This window comes from Fistularia commersonii, chromosome 22 (genome assembly GCF_037954325.1).
Source record: "Fistularia commersonii isolate RoL2024-O1a breed Wild chromosome 22, RoL_Fcom_v1.0, whole genome shotgun sequence".
NCBI lineage: Eukaryota > Metazoa > Chordata > Actinopteri > Syngnathiformes > Fistulariidae > Fistularia > Fistularia commersonii.
This window is the reverse complement of record NC_141305.1, coordinates 7,174,168-7,200,023: the sequence shown is the minus strand read 5'-3', so window position 1 is coordinate 7,200,023 and position 25,856 is coordinate 7,174,168. Positions and strand designations below refer to the sequence as shown.

Genomic DNA, 25,856 nt, shown 5'->3' with positions numbered 1-25,856 from the left:
AAGCACTGAAAGGAGTCCAGGGCGTACCTGCGGGGTCTGAGCAGGGCTGAGCATCAGCTCGCCCTCACCTAAGTCCACCTTCCCCAGAGCCAGGCTGCTGGACTCTCCGTTCTGCTGCAGCTTCTCCCTCTCGCCCTCCTCTACCTCCCGGTCAGGTGTGGAATAGTGATCCGAACTGGAGTAATGACCGTGGCCGTGACTCTGAGAGACAAACAGCAAGTTTTGGCGCGTCATTGAGTGGTTCTCCACATAGCAATTATTCACGTATGTTCTTACACGTCTATGACACAGTCACAAGTCAGGTTGCGCATGAGGTCGCAAGTTTAAAGACATGTGCTTGAGCTTTGCACACGGACATATCTCTCAGACTTGCATGACTTATGGGTTCCCAAAAATGTAACCCTTAAGACACGAATGAAAAAATGTCAGAATGCACAAGGAGTTTTTTTTATAATTTTTGGGTTCATATTGTAAACTATAAATATGTATTGATATGCGCATGCGCATGCGCACACACACACACACACACACACACACACAGACAGACACACACACACACACACACACACACACACACAACACCTGATTTTCACATAACCAGATTTCACACATTTTAGGACAATTTTGTGCTAATTTGACATCATCTTAGGAACTTTTTTTTTTTACCAATTTTTCATTCCTTCCAATTTCCAGGTCATTTCCTCCTTTGATTAAGGCCTGTTCTAGTACATTTTGTAACTTTATTTTATTTTTTGAAGGGGGTGGGGATGGGTCTGAATTTAAAAAGTGACAAAACAGTTTTGTCATTGCACTTGAGCACTGGATCTGGTGGATTTTTACATGACAGGAAAATGATAGAGTAGAGAAGATGCATGTTTGTAAACACTAAAGTGATTAAGCACAACCCTTGAAAAATAAAATAGCCAAGGAAACACCCCCACAGTTGGACAGTATTCTTTGTACTGCCTGCCCCCCACATCTCCCCCTACCCCTTTCCCTCCCCGGATGTCCAGTGGCAGATTACTGAACCAGTCTTGGTGCTATTTTGGGTCACACAGTGCATGTAATTGGATCAACAGGTCCGTGTGTTAATTAGGCTTCCTGACCATATGGCTCACAGCAGACTGGCCACAGGGTGGAGCACCTCCACCTTCCCTTCCAGCAACTTCTGTTTTGTGAATGAAATCAGCCAGAGTGCAAGGCCCTGGTGAAGCTGCAGCTTCCAGGCCGGCTGGCAAGAGGAGTGAATTTTGAGGACAAAGACAATTTAGGCAGTGCAGCCTGAACATCAACACAGGTCACGTCACGGCCGCCAAGAGCAAAACAATGAGGAAACTAGGCTGGATTGGTATTATTGTCTCTCTACATTGGCAAACCACACAACATAAACACATGGGAAAAAAAAAAAAAACTCCCCTTCACTTTCAAGAGGGAAACAGAATTTGTAAACACAACTGTAAAAGGGGGGGCACTGAAAGAGACTCAATGACTACATCTTTCATTATTTCCTGATGCGATTAAAATATGGAATATTTGGATAATAACCAATGAACCTCATTGATTCTCAGGAAAATCCTAATTGGGGAGAATTTCTCGAAAGTCCATGGGCACAAACGGATAACTCTGTTTCATTCTAATCTTGTGGTATTTCTCCTGATAAATGACATCAATTCCTACCGAAATGAAAAACAGTGTCCACCGTGACAGGGCGAGAATTTAAGATTCAAGTCCAACCTCAGTGTGAAATGAAAGGAACTAAAGGTGAAGGCACCCTGTGTCTGTGCATTTTTCAGTCTTAAGCACAGACATACATACAGAGCAAGCAACTCCCTTGGATGATGTAGAGCCATTATATTAAAAAATTAATAAATGATGAGTGTATGAGAAAAGAGCATAGATTATCTCAGTTTAAAATTGGAATTTTGAAAACAAACAAACAAATAAACAAAAAAAAGAATCCAAAGATTTTTAATCTGAGCTTTGTAATAAAAGTAAATGGACTTTTAAGATTCAAAAGGAGTGTTTAATAAAGCCTGCATGTTGTATCTAGCATGTAGGTGATGGCAATGCAAATTGAGCAATTAAAACTGACAAATTCATGAGAAATATACAAAAATATCCAATTAGAAAGTTGCGCTGTCTGCAATATGACCATAAATAGGAAATTTAACGGGTAACAAAATGAGAAATGTATTTTATCATAAGTGGCAATTGTGCAAAAAATAAATAAATCTGCGATTAAAAGCAGCAAATCTCTAACAATAAAACTGAATCCAGGAAAAAAAATGCACAACTACAAAAGTTTAAGGGGCAAATTTAAGGAAAAATTATCAAGATTTTGTCATTACACTGATATGTCAAATAATACAATTATTGTATTAGTTTGACCTACAGTGGCAGTTAAACCTGGACTGACCTGGACAATCCTGTTGGTCTGGGTACTGTTAGATATCGTGATCCAGCTAACATTGTTGTCTTTGTGTGTAAAGGAAATTTACACATAAAGGAACATACCTACACAAGAGCCAAAAAAATCCTGTACAGCTGGTCAAACCTGCCACGGTCTGTAGGTGATGCCAGTAATTGAAAAGGAGCTGTGCTTCACACATGAGAAGCAAGGGATGTTTGTGGAAAAATGCAGACAAAAAACAGTAACTAGGAAAAGCTCAGGACTCTGTTGTATGTGTCAGTTGTTTCATGTATTTCAGGGTATGGTGGACCAATACAATAGGATACAATGAAGCGGCTGGAAAGAAAACAAATTAAGTGGATGAAGGAGCTTAACAGCTTTCTCTAGTATTGACATTTGTGGTTGTAGGTAGATGGTTTTTCAAAACGCAATGAAATGTCCAGCCCGGCACTAAATGACCAACTGAACTGTACAGATTTGTGGCTCAGTAGTTCAGGCCTTTTGATTTCATGATAGTTCACTTGATCTGGGACAAAGTGGCTGATTGTACACTCAAATATCCACTTCTTCATTCCAATTTTGTTAAAAAGGTGTAGCTTGCATTTCTGGCTCTCTCTCAAGGTGCCCAACAAAGGTTTTTCCCCCATTCAGTTAGTTCTCTGGGTACAACTCCTCAGGAGAAAATGCAACACTGTCGTCCATGATTATGTAGAAATGTGCCCAGAATAAGCACTAGTATCTACTGTGTGGAGTTCCTTGATAAAACAGAAGCATGGAGAACACAAACCCATCAGGGTAGATTCATGAGGAGCTGCAGGGGAGCTTCTCTGATCAGCTGATCTGATTGTTACTTCTGCTGTAACGGTCTATATTCACTCCAAATACATTTCATGTGCAGCTACTCTTTGCTGAAAGCCATACAGGACTTTTCACAAGTTTGAAGCTATTCTTCTCGGTCCCATGATTGGGCCTGATAGTTGCCCCCTGCTTTCAACAAGTAGGGAATGTTGGATGTATCTATCCTGAAGATCTGACTGGATGACCTTTCCACATGGATATTCTGGAGTATCTCCCAGTGGCCAAATTATAACCAAAGCGATATAATGCTCTCCCAACGTTGGCCTGTAAAAGGTATTTCAACTTGTCTTACATTCATTCCTGAAAGACACAATACATAAAGTTTATTACGTTACAGAGTTCTTCAGAGTTTCTTCAGGGTTTAGTGTAATTTCCCCTTTGACAATCAAGAGTTCTGTTTTTGTTTCTCTAAATTCACAGTCTATGAATCTGCTGCCACGTCAGCAGTCCAATTATTTTTTCACTCTAGAATCAGTGTAGGCCTCAAAAATACCACTGGGTGTGAACTCCCAAGGGGTCACGTTTCGTACCAGTAGGATAAAACAAAGGAGAGATTTAACCGTATACCAACCGTTTGCTTCTGCTTGAGGAGCACTTTAAGGACCTTTTCGGTGAAGAAGAAAAGGTAAAAGCCTCCAAACACCACAGCAGACTTGGACACGTAGAGATCAACCATCGGATCAAAACCAAAGGCCTGAAATGCAGCAAATTAAAATTAATGTGAGCAGAAAAGTAATTTCCATTAAAATTCTTATTGATCTGTGCTAATTATACTTCAATGTTGGAATTGAATTTGTATTCTAGGTGAGGAAGAGCCCTGTCTGTGTGGAAACAAGGCCTTCACCATGGTTTTGGAACATTTCGCTTTTGTTTACCCTCCGTCACAAACAAATGGACAACAACATCAACCAAAAGCCAGTATTCTTTGGGGGCAGCGCAGGCATATTTCAGGGCAGTCTCCGATCCCAGAGACAGCTTGAATTATACATCTAATTTTCTGTCTCACGCAGGAACAAGTGTCACATAAATCAAAGCACTTGAGACCTAAGGTTCACAAATGTGTTTTCCTACTATTCATCTCTGGTGAATCCATCCAATCCATTCCACAAATTCTTTACGCAACGGCTGTGGAACATGGTGGCAGCTGAGAGCACACCATCCTGACAGTGTTTCAACACAGGAAGCAATTTCTGCATTTTACTTTAAAGGGGGTCTTTATTACACAGCTCAACTGTCACTTTTGATTTGATTAAAACTCGTGCTAATCAACGCCCCATGGGGATAACTGCGGTGAAAGGACTGAAAGGAACCAAGTTGGATGCATTGACCAGAGGCAATCTGTATACACCTGTTTGCAAGGTCATATCTTGCCGAAACCTCCAAATTATACGACAATGTTATCGGGGAGGCATGTGATGATTGGTAAGATGCACTGCCCTTTATAGGAAGGGTTTATATTAAGGTTAAGGTTAAATATAATCCAAAAAAATGTTAACTTGCTAACTTCTTCCCTTTAGAAACAAGACAGGTGTGGGTTTGGGATCCTCTTTTACTGTCTTTCAGAAATAATTTTCACCTGATAAGACAAAGCAACCATAAAAGCTTTACAATTTGCCTTGAAAATGTGTAGTTTTGATTTGTCGGAAATGAGCCATCACTTGGAATTATAGCCATTTTTAGACTCTATTTAAATTCAAAGCTGTCCGGCAAGATATTTGTTAGAAGTTTAATGTCTATCAAGTACCCTTCAAATGTGCTGTATAATCCTCAGGTGCAATGTGTGAACATTGGTAACTGTCAGATGAATCCAGACATAATAGAATATGATATTTAATGTTCTTTTGCTCTTGATGAATAATAGAACTTCTACTCCTCCACCATAGACAGACTGAAAGCAAAGATTTTCTTTCATTTGGACTCGGCAAGTACATGGTTGTTTAGCAAAACCCTGATGATCAAAAGTGGATAGTTTGAACAACCCACGGGGCCCAGATCATAAGAGATTTTAGCTGTTTCCTCACTACTTAAGGGATGTGTGATCTTCCCTTATAACAAGAGGAGCAATGAGTCCTCTTCTCTGTGCTGCGTCAAAGAGCTTGAGAGCCCCATCCTGCTGGTTAACTTAGCACATTCAGTATTGGCCTTCGTTTGACAAAAGGTTTCAGACACATTCCAACAACTCGAAGTACTCAAATATACATGCTGTGACTTGTGCATTAATGTTCACTGCAAACACGTGAATCCCTACTTTTTCACATCTGAGGGCGTGATGACAAGCAAATCACTTTCAAATTTTGTCTTTCCAGAATAGAATCTGGCCTTTTTATGGAACTAGTCTTGAATATTGCCACTATTCAAATCTCTTACACAGCTGGTGTTTTAACACGTAAGCCCCCAACTGAGATGTGATGTTAAGTAACTGTGAAGAGATATAAATCCATCTATCCCCTCATTTTACTGCAGGGATCGTGGCACACCAATATCTTCACCATATTGTTGCCGTATACCTTTGACGTTCTGTTGCAATTGATAAATAGTGGTGCAACCACTCCCCATTAGATTGGAATGAAATTCACTTACGTACCTGCTTGTTTAGCTTAACCCTGTTTATCTAAGATAAATATACCTGACGGGGCTGGAACGAAGAGGATCTATGGACATTACCTCTGGGATGAGCTGAAACAGGGCGTTGGAATAGAGCGTGCCGATGGCAAGGGCTATGAAGTAGAGCAGCAGCCGCTTGTAAAAGGTTTTCTTCATGAACGGCACCACACTAGCTCCGACCAACGAGCACAGAGAGATGAGGGTCACACACAGGATCCCGTAGCCCCACACTGATCAGAGGAGACAGGTTGGAAGAAGATTGAGGAGAAATGTTAGTCAGTGGATTTGAATCGAAGTCTTCGACGTGGGTGGGCGGGTGATGAACACGGAGGTTAAATGCGTAAAAAAAAAAGAAAAGGAAGAACTGAATCGATCAGAGACAAAAGACATTGTAAAAATACCCACAAGTGTGTCCCAAGACACAAGGCGGCTCATTGTTGGTTGAAAACACTTCAGGCCCACATAATAGACTGTCATTAGAAGCAATGCTCGAATTCCATTCATTTGGTGCGGTGAGGAACAACAGGTGAAAATTACAGTGCAGTGACACCGCATGCACAGACCGAGAAATCTACTTTGTCCTAGATCATTCAGGTGCCTCCGCCACTGACCTAACCTCGGGCTAAACACCAGCTATCACTGCAGACACAAAAGGGGGCAACTGTGCTTTAAATAGCACAACAGTAGCAGGGGGAACGCTGCTTCCACCGGGTCATGTTGCATTTTGAAGGGCACTTAGCGGGCTTGCCTCCTACAAAAGCTGATTTTTATTAATTTTTTTTGGTCAGCCCAGTAGAGCTGCAAGAAGTTCATGTGATTAAGCTTTACAGAAAGTGGAAATGTGCCACGGGGGAAAGGGTGGATGACAGACCTCTGGCAGCAGCTGCAGGACGGCAGAAAAGAACAACATGCCAATAGCAAGAGCAATGCAAAAGCTTAGCGGACATTTCATGTTGGGCCTTCTTCAGCGGCACGATGACGACATCTGTGAGTTTCCAGCACTGTTATACTCTTGAAGGAAATGCCCATCACGGGGCAGGAGGAAAAGGCAATGGTTTCATCGAGACAAAAGTACAGAATGAGTGGTGATGCAGCTGCTGCTCTGTATCGTCATATTAGTTCAGAGATGCTAAATATAATCACCATAAACTATGTTTGGACCAATTCTTGCTCCAATAACACCTGTCTGCCTCGGCTGAGCTTTAAATAATAGTTTCTTGAATTTAAATTTGGTCTGCAAAGGTGACTGGTTGGTAGCACCTAGCATCAATCAGCGGATTCATTCTCCCACCTCTGCTCTACTGGATGAAAACAAAAAGAACATCCATGATGCTCAGAGACTCAGTACTTTAAAGGTTTAAGTATTGCACAAAACCTATATTATTTTTATTTTCCACGTAATAATTAACATCTTACTTGATAGAAAAATCTACAGAAATTAAATCCTTTTTAAAATGGAATTTCACTCAGGCGGGACCACCCATTCATTCCCATCTTGTATTATGGTTGACTGACAGAAGCACCCAGCTGTGACCTAGCTGAATGGGTGATCTTATTCCACGATGGGTGCTGGTAGGATAACCAGAGGCTCAAATATACGTGTTCAAATAAACAAATGTTAGAAAAGTGTGATTTTTTCCATAATTTCTTGGAAATCCTCTCAAGACCCCTCATCTTGAAATCTATTTGGAGGATCCGTAACTCCATGTTTGGTACTATTTTTTTAAACATATGAAATAATATTTCTGACATGGAGTCAAAGATCCCTTTTACGTGGCTGGATCTTTGCCTGGGGGATTAGTCAGCAGAAACATCACTGTAGCAGGAAGCACATTGGTTAAGGCAACAAAAGAAGTGACTTTACATACAGCAGGTTTTTCTGTCAGATAAGGTTCAAATTTTTATTTCTGAAACAACATAAAGTAAATGGTGTCAGATTTAGACAAAGAAAAGAGATCAGGTTCTAAAAGGCAGAGAGGACATCTGCCTCCCCGCCGCTGCCAATCTGCAAAGAAAAACAGCAACGAAGCCAAACTCAGCAGCCTGCCGGGGCTGTGAGTGCATGAGGGGGGAATGAAGTTTGCCTGAGTGAGAGCCAGAGTTACAGGCTGCGGAATGACTTCTCTACCTGCCTGACAGGAGATGGAACTGTTCAAAATAAGGGCGGATTTTGTTTCGCCGTCATGGTTGGAGTAGGTGGGGTGTCTTGAGTGAGGCCAAGTAAGATTAAGCTGTCGGTCTTTCAAAGACTGTGCCGAGAAAATAAATAAATAAATAATTTAAAAAAATCACACGTAAAAACAGATTGCAGTCCTAAAACATGCATTTCACCCCAATATTACATATTCAGAGCAAAGCTGACAGTAAATATTGGAAGAGCCTTATTTTTGGGTGCCAATAGTGTAAAGGAACTGTCTATAAGAAAAATATTCTGTTGCTCATCAGGTGTTCTCTATCTGAATGGTGGCCAGGTTCAGCCAGGATGCAAAAAACTGGCATCATACTGGACAAATAAAAAAAAAAAACCTCAATATTCTATTGCTTTGAAAGTTTGTTAAAATGCCAAGCCTTTCCGTATAGAATGAGTGTCTGAAAGCATCATATGCATAAAAATAAGTTATTTCGAAGCTGGAAGTCATGACATTCACTTCAGTGCTGCTGCACTTTTGAGGACAGAAAAGTCACCCAAGTTGACCACAGTCTCCATGTAATTAGCTGACTTTCATACCAGCTCCTCTCTTCAAATCCATTTTAGTTTGAAAAGAACTCAGCCTGAGAGGCACCATGCATTCCTGAGCCCCACTGATGAGATGCGGAATGCCAAAAAAATGGCTTCCAGGGTGCTCAAGGACACCGTGCTTGGTGTCCAGTCAGCAATTTGGATGCATTTTCACCTGGTCAGCAGCAGCAGAAACCAGAACTCTTAGTACCGGAGAGATTTTCCTGGTCGAGCTGCCGAGTGGGAGAAGAAGTGCGACACAGCCGGTGGGCCGAGGGTGGTTGGATTTGGGAGCGTCAAAGACGTGTTGGAAGCAAAAGTGAGAAATACAGCCTAAGCCTTGGCTAATGGTGTGAGTGTGTTCAAGTCTTTCATCTCCTTCTGTGGGATCTTGGTAGCGCTGTCTCTAGGCAACAGGACACACATTTGCAGCTCAGTTCTGATAATGATTCAGGGGCTTGATTGAATCATGTTTTCACCTTTAATATTTTGAATTAAGGGTGAACTGATAAAGACCTATCACATATTCAAATAAAATAATTAGGCAGGATAGGGCAATGACGACAAATGACGATTCAATACCCTGCAGACCCTTCTCTGAAATCAAAGATATTGTGCATTTACCCAGGTCTGAACCATGACCTAAACAAAATGAACAGTGTCTTGTTCAAGAATGACTAATTAGTTTAGTAAGTTCCATGGTAATTACTTGCTCGCTGTTTTCTCATGCCATTTTTGCCAGTACCTTCACCGTCGGAGGGCCTCGGGGAGGTGTCCGCACTCAGCTCCTCCTGCATCTTCGCCCTGCAGCTGCCCGTTCCCAGCTGTTGCAGCATGGTAGGACACAGCTCCTGCAAGCCCCGCTCATCCAGACGCGACTGCTCGCTGATGCTGTAGATGGCCAGCTTGTCAGCCGGCAAGCACTGGGGATGGAAACAGACCCACTGGTCGGCAACTCATCAGAATACAGACCTTGCTTATAAAATGAATCAGCGTGAAATTCAGAGTCCAGATTTTCAATGTGAGTATACATGTGAATATTGTCTAAGGAAAAGAAAAACAATTGTCAGACACTACATAACACAGCATTTCTTGATCTTGCCTTTTCAATACATACTTTCTAATATATTTTTGTGGGATTTCTGAAATCCTTTTTGGTATTGAATTAAGTCTACAGTATTTATTATGGAAAAATGTGCATCACAGCTCAATACTTTTCATTGCGCTCTCCAAGTAGGACAATTTTCAATATGAATACATCTTGCACAACTCTTCACAACAAAAATCTACTCTCTAATTCAGCAGAGAGAGGTTGAGAGAAATCTAGAAAATTTGTTGGAAGTTAAAGCTGCCGGTAAGAAACTTCTAACATTCAGCATTTTGAACGTAATCATCATGGCTCATAAAGCCCAATTCGGGAAGTGGACATCGTCTTATAAACAGCAGAGACGAGAACAACAGAATTACTCCTACAATGGAACACAGGTACCTTAACATTTCATTTCCTGGGGTCAAACAGCGAGACAGACTCAACAAATCATCACAGACACTTGGGCCACTCAGGCCAGCTGCAAAAGAAATAATCAATTTCCTACGGAGTGGCTAAATAAACAGGTGCACAAACAGAAACCTTTTGATCACTGTTTTGCTGATGAGGACCTAAACTGACATTCCATTTCAATAACCAGAGGGTCAATGGCATGGAATCTCAATCTCTAAATTCATGAATGAGATGCAGGAAACACCTGAATATAGGAATTCAGTATACAGTGAAGCCCAAAATTACTCGTACCTCTGTGTGCAAGCACCAACAGGTATGCAACAGTAAATCCTGTCAACTTATTTGAAACTGAAAACATGTGACATGATTCCCATGTTCAATTGCATTACTCATGTTTTTGTAACCTTAGCAACATGTCTGTGTTGGAGCAATTAAAGCGTAGATCAGTAAGCTGTGCCGGGGACATTAAGCATTGAAAATATGTTAAAAATTTCAGATATTGGGAAACGGTTGCTCTCACTTCTTTCAGCAGAGGCCTCCAGCTGGAAATGTACTTCAGACCTAAAGGTGTTAAAAGACGCTCAGAAGTCTTTTTAAGACCGTGAGACGACACAACAAGGGTGAGGATACGACACAGGGAGGTAACAGAATTTTTAGTTCAGGTTTGTCTAGCATGCTCGACTGCACCTTCACAGTGGGATTTCCTTTAGTTGCTGGGGAGGCAAATGGGCGTGAGGAGGTCTGTGTTCTGTGCCCGGTTCAGGGCTTGGTCTTGGTAGTAGAACGTGCAGCAATCAGGACATTCATGCTACACATACCTGAATTGCAACACTCACAGCTCACCACTCCCAACTAACCACACAGTCCCTAACAGCTTTATTTGAGCAATCCTTGAAGATCCCCTTCATTACGGCAGGCAAAAAACATTATCAAATTTTCAGTTTGACAATTTCGCAAAACCTTCCACATTAAGGCATGCTGGGAAATTCTTACAGACCCCGAATAACCAGTACTGTCTGGATCTGGCCTGTTAGACTTGTGGAATTGTTTAATGTCAAACAGACCCTGCATTATCAGTCTTTTAATGTGGTTTTTCAAAATACCAAGAAATGTTATGCCTAACTTATACTATTGAGGACACAATATTAACATTAAAATTCCACTTCCTGAATTGACCAAATCCAAGTGGACACATGATGTCTTCTATTCCATTATAATGCCCTCCCTCATTGTTTATGACCAGAAAACATCAGGCTTCCACATAATCACTGAGTCTTCTGATGACTGGAGTAGGACTGACCTCCAAAACAAATGAAGCTTGAAGACCCTCATGAGATGTTTAGGTGGCAAAAGACAAATTTCACCTCTGACGGTAAGAAGCCTTCATGCCAATGCTTTTAATCAGAGGTAAAACATATCTGGGATTTTCCTGCTGCTGAATTATTGAGGCTGAAGTTTTCAGATGTCTCGTGAACCAGCTGATGAGAACTGTGGTTGCTGTGGCTTATCGAGATTCAACTTTTCCACATATCAGTTTTGCTAGAAAAAAGGAACTGGTACGTGGGGCTTAAAATATTAATAAAATGCTCATAAATGAACAACAGTTCAGAAACATAATTTGAACATCACTGAGCTCCATTGCTGTCTTGGTCAAATACTAGGGACAGCTCACCGCAATGTTTGTTTTATGAAGGCATGACAGCAAGTGGACTTCAGACTGTCTGACAGAGACATCTACACCTGACTCAAGACAATGACAACTTCACTGGACCTTTTCAGGAGACCAACATTCTGTATATGACGATAGACAAGACAGGCAACAGGCATGCTTTTAGGACATGAAAAGAAAAACTGAGAATTTAGTCATTGAAAGTGTTAAAAAAAAAGCTAGAAATTCAGGGAGGTACTGTAAATAACTGGCTTCATCTGAAGTATCATATTGCTTATTATGTTTAAAGTGATCTAGTGTAAGTCGATATCACAGAGTCTTTGATGTTATTAACAGTAGGAGCTACCATCTAATAACATGATAAAAGCCTATTACCATAGTTACATTCTAATTAATACATTACAACAAGTAAATGGGAAGGTTAAATAAAATCAATTTGTTTTCATGCTCAGGATTTTATAATTTTTTTAGTATGGCTACCGGTATATAAGAGGGAGATAAATTTTGAGTACAAATAGTACTTTTATCTTCCGATAAACTCAGACTTGGATTCAAGTTGTTACGTCAAGTCAACAATCAGGGCTAGGCTCTAAAACCTGGGAATTATGGCTAAGGTCACACATGTCAAGAATTCTCTGGGAAAACCCTGCATGCATTTGTCTGGATTACAAACAGCTTGTTCACAGATCTGGCCAAGATGCCAGTAACACAGCTTCAGCTGCTGCCGGGACTGAAATATGTCAGTATATCTCCACTGCTCAGGGCACTTCATTGCCTAACACAATCAGAGGGAGTCCACCTCAGCCAACCTAAATGGTCTCCTGATCCAGTGTTGTCCTCTCAGGTCTGGATCACGTACTGAAACCCGAGTCAAAACTATGCCTGACGCATCTTTAGCCCCCAAGGTGAGGATCCTAGACTGCAGATGAATCTTTACCATTTCAAATCAAAACTTAACATCTGTAGTATATAAAATCAATGTAAAAACACTTGCATTTTGCTAAACAAACACTCTCTCCCGCATTGAGTCACAGATTATCACATTTTGCTATCATCATTACAAAATGTATATGGGTGTTATCATCAGTAGGCTTTATCTCTGCAACGGTTAAGATGAATTCAATGCCACAAAAATTGACATATCTGACTATTCTTGGTCTTACTTGCCACCTTTCACTGTAGTTTATAACAATACAACATACCAACACAGGAAGACATTTGATCTCACCTTGGAGCTGTTTAATTTAGATGGAGCGGTTGTGGGTGTCTCTGCCACATTACTGTTGTCTGTGTCACCCGGGGCCGTGACCTGGGCCTGGGTTTGGCCCTGGCTGAGGAGAGAGAGCAGGGAGCGCAGCTGCGGCACAGTAATGGTGCTGTTGTCCCCGTAGCGGGCCAGCAGGTCCTGGAGCACCTGGGCAGGGGACTGCGTCTGGCTCTCCCCCTTCACTGTTAGCCGGGTCCTGGGGAGGAGTAGCAGGGCCAGGGCCAGGACCAGCATGGGCCGTGACTGGAGGAATCTAATGGTGGAAGCTGGACGGCCATGAGGTTGCGAGGTGAGCATGGCTTCTTCACAGAAGGAGGCTGGCGGTCTGCGGGGGTAGAGGACCATACATGGCGTCCCATAATTACCTTCCAATTATTTCAAACGAAAAACAAAGGAAAAACCTCAGGCCACACAGGGGCCTGGCTCGAAACCAGGTTACAATGTACACATTGTGGCAAGAAGCCAATGGGATAAACTCAGCCAGTAATAACACAAAATCACAGCAAATGTCAACCAGGCAACATATCATGACACGTTATGGCAGAGTTAAAGACCTGCAGAAAACACTCAAGCATAAAATACTATTTTACTTTGAAACTGCTTGAGGGTAAGCAAAACTTTGAAAATATATGAAAAATATGATGTGCTTGGGACTGAACAGATTCCTGAATATTATTTTGAATATTCTCATTTTGTTTCCCCTACCGCCCAGGACTTAACACCATTTCTGTAATGTCTGTTGAAAGTCTTACTACCTGCACATTCAATATTTTTCACAAAGTAACCTCACACTGGACAGTGAGGGGGGAGAAGGTTCTCTGTGCGATTGAACCAAGTTAACAGTTTGTAAAACATGTTTTTCAACCATTTAACAGCATTGCAAATGCAAACAGATGCTCAGACTGTTTATTGACGCAAACATTTCGTCATTCTTCTGTGGTCTAAGTTAAGACGTTTGACAGCCTGCTGGGATACAAAGAAAGAATCCCTTTATGATCTTAAATTCACCAGATGTAATGCAATGTCTCCTAGGCCATCCCCCAACGTGCGTGAGCGCACACACAAGGTGAGCTCCCCTCCTCCAACACACAGAGCACTGATTCATGTCTGCGATGCCTCCACTCAGGACGAATAAACGGACCCATTCATTTTGTTTTGGTTCAAGAAAATGCTCACCTTTTCCTTATGGAGGCCCTTATGGCAGGCGGTGCGGGAAGTGCCCGAGGCTCCAGGCGAGCGGACCGATGCCCACGGGTTACCTGGGAGAAAGGGGGGGGTTGTGGGAACAGCAAGCGGTAGTAGCTTCAGGAGGGCAAGCAACTGTGGAGGAGAGAGAGGGGGAGAGGGGCTGGTCAAACAAAGGTTATGAGTTGCCAGTGAGGAAGGGAGGAATAGTATGAAATGGAGCGAAAAGAAAGGAATCCTGAAATGGTGGCTGTCCACTCACATTTTAGCCCAGATCACAACATCCAGTGTGGAGCCAAACCGGCCGCAACACGGCTTTTTTGATGCGGCAGCATTCCTTCTTGGTTTATATTGAGCTGTGTGAGACCATGTATCCCACTGGTTAGGGGAGTGTGACTCGAAATATCAAACCATCTCAACCGAGAAGAAAAAAAAAAAAGAAAAAAAAAAAAAAAAAGAAATGTATAAAAAGAAAAAAAGAAACAAAGCCAGCGACTGCTGTGACCCACAGATCAGGACATTCATTTAATCTCCCTTTAAACCCTTTGAACTCCAAGCAGTTTGTGGCTTTTTTTCTGTCTTCTTGCACACGTTAACTGCCTCTGGAATGGTTTTGACACGAGAGAGATGTGTGCTTGTGTGTGCGTGTGTGTCAGGTTCCTGAACCCTTTGATATTCCAAAACGTTCACATACATCTCTGTCCATGGGCATTATTGAGCTTTGAATAGAAAATGATAGACATTTAATCTCATCAATGAATATTTGGGCCAGATATTGTCACAGCCTGACTTGACGATACAATCAAGACTGTGCATGGCATTATTGTTTGCAGTCAGTGCCTAGGAGCACGTTTAAAATTATTAAAATGAAATATTTACTTAAAAAAGAAATAAAATGGAAAACCAATACAAAAAAATCTGGAAGTAATCAAGAAAAATCAATAAAACCTTTCAATGAGTGATGTATGTAAAAAAACATCCAGGAATTCCCTAAAATATAAGTAAGAAATCACCTACTGACATGAATCAAAGTTCAACTGACAGGCACTGCTTTCCATCTTCACCGGAAACAAAATTAGCGTTTGAGGTTGATTTTACGAGAGCTTAAAACCATTTTTCTTTAGCTGACATATCACTTTGGCATCAGATGGAGGTTAAGACTATAAATCACTGTTTTGTGATCCTGATATTAACACAGACCTTTTATTCCGTTGTGTTCTTGGCATTGCTGTCATAATTAATGTGGTTTTACACGCCCACACCAATCACACACTGGATTTTATCTGATAAAGAGTTAGATCCCTGCCTGTCAGCTGTGCATTGGAAGACAAAAAAAATAAAAAACAAAGAACAACTCAGAACATTTTAAGAAATGGAACATAACCACCGTGATTCAGTATCAAAATGTTTGATTAAATAATTTTAATCTGAGGTGGTCACAGTGCACGTCAGACATGGTTCACTCAAGAACTCCTTCAAGGTCAGAAAATGTTAAAATCATCCCTGCTTTCATAGTACCATGCTGATAAAACTGCAAATGTGGGATTTTTCAACAGCAGTTATCTATTTCCTATTTGTAGCTCCTCCCAGACTCCCGGGTACATGCTGTGACCTCATGTTCAGCTCCTGCTGAATTTTCAGATAGACATTTGCTAGTTGTGTCATTTATTCACAATGTTTTCCCTGTCTAATAACAATCAAGTGACTTATTAGAAAACGGGCAAAACTGCAGTGTAATTGCCAATTCTTGTTTCAAATCTGTCTCCACCCCTCTCCTACTGAGTCGTCATGAATCAGGGAAGCCAATCAGTCAAAGTTACTCTCAATGTGTTCTTCTTCCCCCTCCGCGATCTATCAGAGCTGCGCCCCGATAGTAGGAAAAGAGGCGGACAACAGAAATAATGCCTTTATGAGCTTGGCCGTGTTTTCTTTGTTATACAATTTGACTTGGAGGCAGGAGCTCAGGGTCCTAGTTTTAACGCCAACAGAGAAACGAGCCGAAATTAGAAAAGTGCTTTAACGGTTACAGTTAAATAACGGAATCTCACATTTATCACATCCGACAAACAACTGAGGCGCCTGACTCTTGTAATGTCAACATACATGCAACTGTAAGCAGTGTCCACTATCTTTCCCACACACTTTCTTTTGCAATATCATCACAGTATCTCACTTTCTTTTACATTTATTTCTGATTCAGATGTTTAAAACCAGCTACTATCAGGTTATTTCAGTAATGTCATAGATTCTGTGCAACTTCTCCATTCTTCAGAGAGTAACTCCTTGATTTTTTCAGTCAGCTTTCTATGTTTTTATATTTGTTTTTTTATGATGGGTAGGCCATTTTTTAAAATTTGTTGTAAGAAGGTTCTTGATGTTTGTTTTTCATTCTTATGGAACTCTTAAGTGGCTTCTTGTTAACTTTTAACAATTCAGTAGATTTTTTTTTAAATATGGCCAATTTAATAATGCAATATTTCAATAATTATCTTTCCAAAGTTAAATAAAATATAACATTTGATGTCTCAGTCCTTCACTTCCTGTCACAATTTAATGATATTTACGTCATATCCATATACAGCCCAGCCTTCATGTACAACCATTTTATCTTTTTTTATTTTAAATAATTATTTTAAATATTTAGCTTGTATCACTGAAGTTGATACACCTCTGGATTTTGGCAGTGGGGCGTTAGGAAAATAGAAGAGGATAAACATGTGACGTGAATAAAGCAGCAGTAAAAATGTGTGAAAACAGCTAGAGGTAAAGTGATACCTCTTTCGTTTCCCACATTTATTTTTAATGAGAGAGAAAAGTGTTTGACGGATGACAACAACGAAGAGACATAAAGACGATCCCTGCCATTGCGGTGTTTGTCACAGCTTGGCCACGTTTCTTATCAGTCGTGTTTGTCTATGTTCTTTCACTGTTATTTAATAATAATAATAACAATTTATCCTTTACCAATTCCATTTGGGGAAATTTGTTCTCTGTAATTAACCCATCATGGATGAACCATGAACAGTAGGGTGCTGTCCACCAGCGCCAGGGGAGCAGTAAGAGGTTCAGTGTCTTGCTCAACAACACTGACACAATAGGAGGAGACTGGAATCGAACTGGGAACCTCCGGTTCCCAAGACGATTACTCTGCGCCACGCCACCCCCAGACGGTAGCCATTTTCAATTATGTTGACAGTGTAACCAATCCTCTGTCGACTTTTTGCTGGTAAACGCTTACAAGTGAAATTTACAATGGAAACTATCAAGATTATCTCCACGGAAATATAGGCTAGGCCACAGCACCAGAGTACTTTCTCACAGGTGACAAAGTCCTGCATGTGTCCGCCTGCTAGGTGTATCCTGGAGCCAGAACCCATTATTTAAGGCGTTTCAATATCCCTCTCAACTAAATCTGTAATTTCCAAAAAAAAAAATCTGCCTGCTCGTTCAAGAATTGCAGGGAAGTATGAAAGTGAGGGATATCAGTTCTGTTGTTACTGAATGGTTCTTAATACCTTTGAGTGGCAGCGTAACAATTAATAAGGCAGGATTAAGTTCATGACATGGGAAATGTGCACTTTCATGCAAAAGACTTGAAGTAATTTGGAAAATTTAAGGGTAGATGTCCGAAAAATGACAACATTTAGCTTTAATTGAGGTTTTATAATTTTAAATTAATAAATATCGAGTGATGTTATAAACCCGAATAAGGCCATTTAGGAAGAATGCAGAAATAGCCTGCACTGGGGTTTTACTGAGGGTGACACACAGGACAGTGACAGGTGAAGTGAGGATAATGTGGAATAAAAAAGGACTTTTGTCTAAGAGCCACATTCCACAGCTCCAGTGTGGGAACATGGCGGGTATACGGAGAAACTGTGAGAGGACTGCAATATCAACCACCCGAAACAAAGATAATCCCTAATATTCATTAGGAAATTCCTGAAAGAGCGTCATGAAATCCCAACAAAATCAATGAGAAATTCCCCCCAATACAGGTAAATTTTTGTGCCTGAAAATTAACTTAAAATTAACCAGAGTCCTGAAAAAGTTGTTCTAAAAAAACTGTCATATCTGTAAATTAGTTTTGGTCACCCAACTAATTTTAGTCACAATTTGTGTTGCAAAGATAAAACCCTGAATTTGATTTGGTCATCATCTCAGCCGGACAACAAGACATGTGTCTCCGCAGCTCAACTTCCAATCGGAAGAATAAGCACTTTTAAATGTCAGCACCACAGCTTGGAGTGGCATCAATGCGCGCTCAGACACACACGCCCGGAGTCACTGTGCCCTGTCCTGTGTGTGCGCGCGCTTGAGAGTCCATGGCCTATTTGAAGCAAAGGAGATAAGGCCTGCGGCAGTCAGACATCGGGACTGTCAGTCTAAGTGTCACACTTCCCCTGTGATTCAGCTCAGTGACCATACAGTTCTGTACTGTGGAATCACTCATTCAGGGCAATTTTCCAAATTTTTCCAATTAACCTGCATGTTTTTGAACTGAATCAAACCAGGGTCCTGCATGCTGTGAGGCCGAAGCGCTAACCACTTCACCACCGTGACGTGTGGGAACCTCTGTATTGTAAATACGACGAGCCCCGATGTTGTATCCCTGATGTTTAGTTTAAATAGAATTTCAACAAACACAAAAATGAATATAAAATTTGAATATAATTTTTCTCATAATATTGTTACATTTTTGAGCTGCAGACACATTTCCTGTGCATTTTCCAAGAACTTCTAATTGGAAAATAACTGTTGAATACAAAGCTCAGACTTTTTTATGATAATGAATTGAATAAAAAAAAAAAAAAAGAATAAATAAACGCTTGATGAATCGCAGTCAGACAACACTGAGCCAACCTATCAATAAAGTCATGCCTCTGTTGAACCGAACACACATTTCCATTCACAGTGAGCGCAGCATTGCGCAAGTGAGACGGAGCATGTCTGAGGACACACACACACACACACACGCGCACACGCACACGTTCCTGGTCATTGCCACCCTCTCCAGCTGAGTGGGCAGAGAAAGGTCAATGAGGCAAGCATGCTGAGGTCTAATGGTCAAGAGTCAAGGACACGCTGCCAGTCCAAACACAGCATCAACAGCCAGGTCGTGAAGAGGCCTCGGAAAGAATCTCCAAACTGCAAAATAGGGGGCTCTCGGTGGGAGCTCTGTGATATTGGGGGGGGGGGGAGGGGGGGGCACTTCTCGAAGCAGGGTGATGAAGGACTCATACAATGTTACAGTGACTATTTCCCAAAAATAAAGGGAAAAAGAAACTGGAGTTTGGAGTAACCAAATAGTCAATGGAGTAACGCCCATTTTATATGATTAATAACATAATCATTGGCAAACAAAGAAAAGTTTAACCAAAATCTTCTGTTGTCGAATAAAACAAAACAGATGCTCACAGTAAATACTCAAAAAATAAAAACGAAATACTAAATGATACAAGCTAATGGAAACACAAACAAAACTAACATATTGGAGCACGCAAGAATCCTAACACACCTGACAAAGGGCCCCAAAACCCATCACACTCCCGCACAAGTCCGTTCTGCTGCTGCTAACGGGGTAAAACGAAAACACACACTTGGCCCTCAGCAGCTGACAGTGCTCTGTAATGGGTTTGTAACAACCTCCACAACATGCTCACTCAATGGAAACTTGTGGTCACATTTATCAGACCCAAAGCGAAAACATCTTGTCTCAGACATTGTGTCTGGAGGTTATCATCCACTTAAAGATGCATGTCGGCATGCTCAGCCTACGGAGAGTCAGACCCGAAGTGAGAAAAACCTGCACAGGTGGTACCCAAGCCACGCATATACAGGGAAAACCACCTCACTGGACTGTGATCGTTTGAATCTCAGCAAAAAATATATGGAATGTGTTGCTATCAGTCAATATTAAATAGTTACACGCGTAACTAGAAGCTGCATGGGTCGGACAGTCAAAAGGTAAGTTCCTCAGTTCTGTCACTGATATTCAATCATTTAGGAGATGTAGCGCCAAACTAGAAGGGCAATGTGGAGCACAGAGTTCCACACAGGTTATCTATGTTTGTCGGGTCTGCTCCATATGTTAATAGGCTAGACCGTCTCTCAAGCTCATGCAAGGAGACGCTGCATCCTTCTGACACAGAGACAGACAGAAAGACAGACTGATGAACAGAGACAGAAAAACAAGCATAGAAACAGACACCCAGACAGACAGACGGCAAACAGATAGCTGCTGGTGATACTAAACATCTCCTGGATAAGAAAATGCTGATGGAAATATAGTTTGCTCTCGTCAGCTGCTATCAGCTGAGAGTGAGATATCTAAGGGAGATCGGGATGCAGGTTACTGACACTTTTTTTAACTTTAGTTATACTGCGAATTAAAGCTACAACTTCATCCAAGAAAATGCTAAAATCCAGTATCTCAAATGTCCACAACCCAAAATTTATTTAGCATCATGTCACAGAACGATGCTCATTAGAAAAAACTAAATACATAAAAACACACATTTCATCCACTGTGCTTGGGAGTTTGGACTTTTGCTTTTAAAAATAGGACGATACAAATAATCCACACGCAAATATTCAAAGACGTTTAGGAAATTTCTTGCAATATTTTTAGGCAATATCTTGCCGATTTAAATTCCCTGCTGTTACCAGCAGATGTGAATAAATGACTTGACATCAGAGTTATTGATAAATTATTGGCCCAGTAAATATTGTGATGCTGTCTATCCATGTTGGGAGTCTGAAATTAGAACAATATGCTATGTATCCAGTGAATTCAAAAGTCAAGCTGCTAAATCTTGTTTGTAATCTGCACAAATAGATTGATAAGGGTAGATGGAATGGTAATCGCAGACATCTTAAGACTGAAAGAGCTTTAGTTTTGGATTTGCCATTTGTAAAAAACGTACAAAACATAAAAAACAACTTACTTTAATCAGACAGAACAATTCATCTGTGGGAAGCTCCAAAACAACTGGTGTCACTTCAGTTCATCTTCTGCCACTTCACCATCATCTGCACCTTTATATACTGTCAGGCTAAAAGGTAGGTAGTGCTGCATGTTGACTCTCCAACCTTTTACCAACAAAACCCTATAATTACCATTCAGCTGGCTCAACGATTGATATCATCGACCTGAGAGCGTCATTACATGACAGACAGATTGCTGTGGGCACGAAAGAGGTTCACCGAGCACATTATCCACCGGCTCCGCTCACCCACAGAGCACGACAAAGAGCCATTTCACCGGCAAATTAAGGGGTTAAGACATGACTTGGTGCGCTCCGGCCCCTGGTTTTTAACCAGAGGACGGCTTAGAGGTCAGGAAAAACAGGAGAGCACCAGCCAAACTCCCACCAGGTAACATTTAAAACCACTTTAACTCAAAAACATTTCAGGAATCAATGGCCTATGTTTTGCAGAGAATATAACTGACAATAAACCATACACAACAATACTCCTACAGAAGTGGTTTGATGGAGGAATCTCACTTTTTGGTGTACAAAGTATACTTGTCAAATTATTTTTTTGTATGGCCAGATTTTTGTGTGTAACATGTACTTCTAGAGTGGAAATGTAGGTTTTAAATTCTACAACACCACTGCATGAATATTGAAATATTGCAAACCAACGTACAACCAAAGTATTTATCCTCAGTTTGAATTTATACAGAGTATTGCTCTAACAACTGCTGGAAAATATTTAGCTATCTATTTCTTCCTCCAAGTATATAATGACAAGGATATTTCATTTCCCCGCCACCAACATTTCCAACTCATGAACATGAGTTAACGTTTTTTTGCAGATTAAAAAAAAAAAATTTCTAGGGAACTTTGGTATTTTTTTTGCTGACCTTATTTAATAACAAGAACTCAGTCATGTGACAGTTTCAGTGATGTGACAGTTAGATATCCAATGCCCTGCATTGGATAATTTGAGATGTTGTATATGTGTTATTAGTTACTTATTGCCATGAAAAAATTCAACACTACAGTGATTTGTTTCCCAGACAAAGGAGGTGAGACCTCAGCGGGCAACCCAACAGCAGTGAAATGGTAGGAACCCTTTCTTTGAAATAAAAACAAATGAATTCAGCTCTTGATCCTTCACACACGATTGGAATGGTAATGACTTCAGAAACATATCATTCCACTCTAATTAAAAAAAACATCCTCTTCAGTCCATGATTCCAGAAATAAACCACACAATATCTACTGAGACTTACCTGGAAGTTTAAAAGGCAGCCTCAGGGCAGAGGCTACAGATCAAGAGGTTGGAGGATTTCAGGTACTTAGGATCAACAGTCCAGAGCAACGGAGAGTGGGGAAAAGAGGTTAAGAGACGGGCTAAAGCGGGTTGGTCTGGGTGGAGAAAAGTGTCAGGGGTACTATGTGATAGAAGACTACCAGCCAGAATGAAAGGAACGGTATACAAGACAGTGGTGAGACCAGCGATGCTGTATGGACTAGAAAAAGTTTTAATGACCAAAAGACAGGAGGCAGAGCTAGAGGTCGCAGCGATGAAGATGCTAAGGTTCTCTTTGGGAGGGACCAGGATGGATAGTACCAGGAACTATCAGAGGAACAGCACATGTTCGATGTTTTGAAGAGAAGGTCAGAGAAGGCAGACTGAGATAGTTCGGTCATGTACGGAGGTGGAATGGTGAATATATTGATAGATGGATGCTGGAATTGGAGGTCTCGAGGAAGACCAAAGAGAAGATTTATGGACGTAGTGGGAGAGGATATGAAGGTAGTTGGTGTGAGAGGAGGATACAGAGAATAGGGTTAGACGGAGAGGGTTGATTCACTGTGGCGAATGGAAAAGCCGAAAGGAAAAGAAGAAGACAAATGTAGAATTGTGTCTCCCAATCATTAAAATGAATAAAACACACAGTACTATGTATCTCCCAACTCCGTGCTGTCAATTAGCCGGACGACTCACCTGGAAGTTCAAAGAAATTAAATCCTAAAGCCTAAATGGCTGGTTTCATTTCTTCATTTAAGAATAATATCTAAATGGTGAGAGTGTGTCTGACTGTAAGATAGGCTGAGAAAACATCCTTTTTCATGATACATCAATCAATGCAGAGAGAAAGAAATTACGTTGTGCATCCGGCGTCACACAGAACAGACCCCTCGACTGACATTTCCCTGCTAATATTTTTATTTCCTTTATTTCCTTTCCGGTCGTGGTTTTCCATACCGGGAACAACCGCACTCACAACATTGAACTTAAACTAGCTCCAGCGCCCGCCCTCCCAAAATAAAACGTCGACTCCTTGACCTGGGTAGCCCCCGGAAATGCGCTCAACATTTCGGCCAGCCTGGTCGTTCCATGCCCTAACGGTCACCGGCTACTAGCTTAAGTGCGACAGGTAGAGGTTAGCTTGCTGATTACTAGCCTCGCCAGTTAGCTTACCCGGTGATGCTGCTGGGGGCGCGGGAGCCGAGCTTGACGTCAAACTCTTCTCCGGTGCTACGTGTTCCTGCCTCTGACTAACCGGAGAGCCACCCTCCGCTGGGAGGGACGTCAGGTGCGGGCAGCGGCGGCGGGACGTCGCCGGTACGTTTCCTGCCATTCAACCACTGGAACACACGCACAGCTCTACGGCAGCCAGCGCGTGGAGGATGCGTTCGGACGTGTTAACGGTGACGTCGATAAACGCGTTCTGTGGTGTTTTCAGAAGGCGGGTCGCTGCGCCCTCTAGTGGTAGACATTGGGAACTGCAAGGGGAAAGACTTCTTTTTCTGTAACCTTTATAGACAGCGATGACATTGACAAAACATTGGAAAACTGGAATTCATTGGGGTTCAAAATAATTTAGGTAGATAACAAGCGGGGGTTGTTATGGTTTTGAGATGGCTATTTGGCAGAGGGGTGAATAACAACTACCCGTACTTTGGATTTACGGTTATTGAATTGCAATTTTTGCAAGTGGCTTTGGATAAAAGCATCTGCCAAATGACTGTAATGTAAATGTAATGTAATGGAGGTGATAGATAGATAGATAGATAGATAGATAGATAGATAGATAGATAGATAGATAGATAGATAGATAGATAGATAGATAGATAGATAGATAGATAGATAGATAATGGATTTTTAAGGCATTTTATTTAAGAGTCAAGTACACTGTACAGACATATACACAGAATGCAGATAAAATTGACAAGTTACAAATTAAATCAAATCATTTGCTGTCAGTTATTTCTCCTACAAGAGAGTTACAATAATAAGTGGAAATAGAAGAAAAACAGCACAACTAACACATGAAATTACCGTATATGAAACGACACAGATAACACATGAAACATTACTGACAGTAGTAACTGTACTTTGTTTAACATCAGAGTGACAACAATGTAAACTAATACAATTAACAGAAATAGATGGTTGTGATTTTATCGTTATAATCAAATGTATTTCATCATTCAGGGATAATATTGCAAACTTGTGTAAATGTATGCATTTGTTTTTTTCTTTATTTATTGCTTTATTTGTCCTTAACCCTAGAACACTAACGTTGGGTGATTTTCACCCACACAATTCTTGTCATGTGATTTTCATTGTGTTGCCATTGAGTTTTATGGGTCCTTTATGGGCTCACTGATGTTATTAATTGTATGTTTGTCTCCCTCCTCCCATCGGCCCATCTATAAATTGATGAAAACTGTATTTTATCCAGGATATTGTATTGGGTATATCCAACGTTAGTGATGGTGTTACTTATTTTAACATTAGTGTTCAAGGGTTAATAATAGAGGCAGCAGTTTCAGAGGAGGAAAGAATGATAACTGGAAATGTGAGTTTAGCACTGACTGATGTAAAATCAAAACATTATGGGCTTGTCCGGGATTTGAACCCGGGACCTCTCGCACCCAAAGCGAGAATCATACCCCTAGACCAACAAGCCGTCTTTTGGGAATATGATGACACAAAAACTGAACCCGGCGTTCTGGGTTCCTGTCATTTGTCAATATTACCCTACATTTTCAAACAAGTTCTGCCATCTTTATATGGCACAAAGAGGTTAGAAGGTTGATATATGGAACAAAAAGAGTTTGAAAGCAACCCATTTACACTAAAAGCTTGGATTATTTTGTCAAGCTGCGCAACTCTTCACCACCCAATGGTTTCAAGATTCCTCCCCGAAAAAGCGCCACCCAGTGAATGGAATATCCCAAAAAGGAAAAAGGAAGGACTTTTTGAAATGTTACTCCAGGGGATCTTAAAGCAACATTCCCGGAGGTGTGGTTTTGTGGCAGTGGTCCTGAAACTGAGCACCGTGATCAAAAATGGATTGAAGAAAAATTTCCTTCATCACCAATTTCTCTCTCAAGAGATGACATAACATTTCGTTTACTTTTAGGAAATGAATGAGATGAACTCTGTGTCAAGGTTTGGCCAAGTTATTCATACACAAAAACAGAATGCAAAATGTACCCTCAATTTTACTATCTTTAAAAACTATTTTGAATGATATAAAAAATTTAAAAAAAAAAACCAAACCAAAAGATAACCGATTTATGAATGACATTCCCTTAGATCCATTAAGATAAATACATATTGTATTCCCCTTGTCATTTCTTTTTTTGGTTGCTTCTCAAAGTTACATTTTACATT

The 25,856-nt window shown here is 40.9% G+C and overlaps 1 protein-coding gene, 1 long non-coding RNA gene and 1 other non-coding gene across 3 annotated transcripts in view; 1 reads left to right on the top strand and 2 right to left on the bottom strand.

Moving 5' to 3' along the window:
* Positions 1 to 23,859, bottom strand: part of slc39a14 (solute carrier family 39 member 14) — a 30,496-nt gene extending 6,637 nt beyond the window's left edge. The window contains exons 1-7 of the mRNA XM_086169161.1: positions 23,652 to 23,859; positions 14,205 to 14,348; positions 12,990 to 13,353; positions 9,337 to 9,514; positions 5,933 to 6,102; positions 3,840 to 3,962; positions 28 to 201 (exon numbers count right to left, since the gene is read on the bottom strand). Coding sequence (XP_086025287.1) covers positions 28 to 201; positions 3,840 to 3,962; positions 5,933 to 6,102; positions 9,337 to 9,514; positions 12,990 to 13,325 — 981 coding nt within the window. The 5' untranslated portion in view covers positions 13,326 to 13,353; positions 14,205 to 14,348; positions 23,652 to 23,859. The remainder of the gene's footprint in view (positions 1 to 27; positions 202 to 3,839; positions 3,963 to 5,932; positions 6,103 to 9,336; positions 9,515 to 12,989; positions 13,354 to 14,204; positions 14,349 to 23,651) is intronic.
* LOC147221556 (uncharacterized) lies at positions 10,717 to 13,277 on the top strand. Its single transcript, XR_015107837.1, has 3 exons — positions 10,717 to 10,733; positions 11,336 to 11,464; positions 13,153 to 13,277. It is a non-coding gene; the product is annotated as an uncharacterized LOC147221556 (long non-coding RNA).
* A 1,215-nt stretch (positions 23,860 to 25,074) lies between the features above and the next one.
* On the bottom strand, positions 25,075 to 25,146 carry trnap-ugg (transfer RNA proline (anticodon UGG)). Its single transcript has one exon. It is a non-coding gene; the product is annotated as a tRNA-Pro (tRNA).
* Between the last annotated feature and the right edge of the window lie 710 nt (positions 25,147 to 25,856).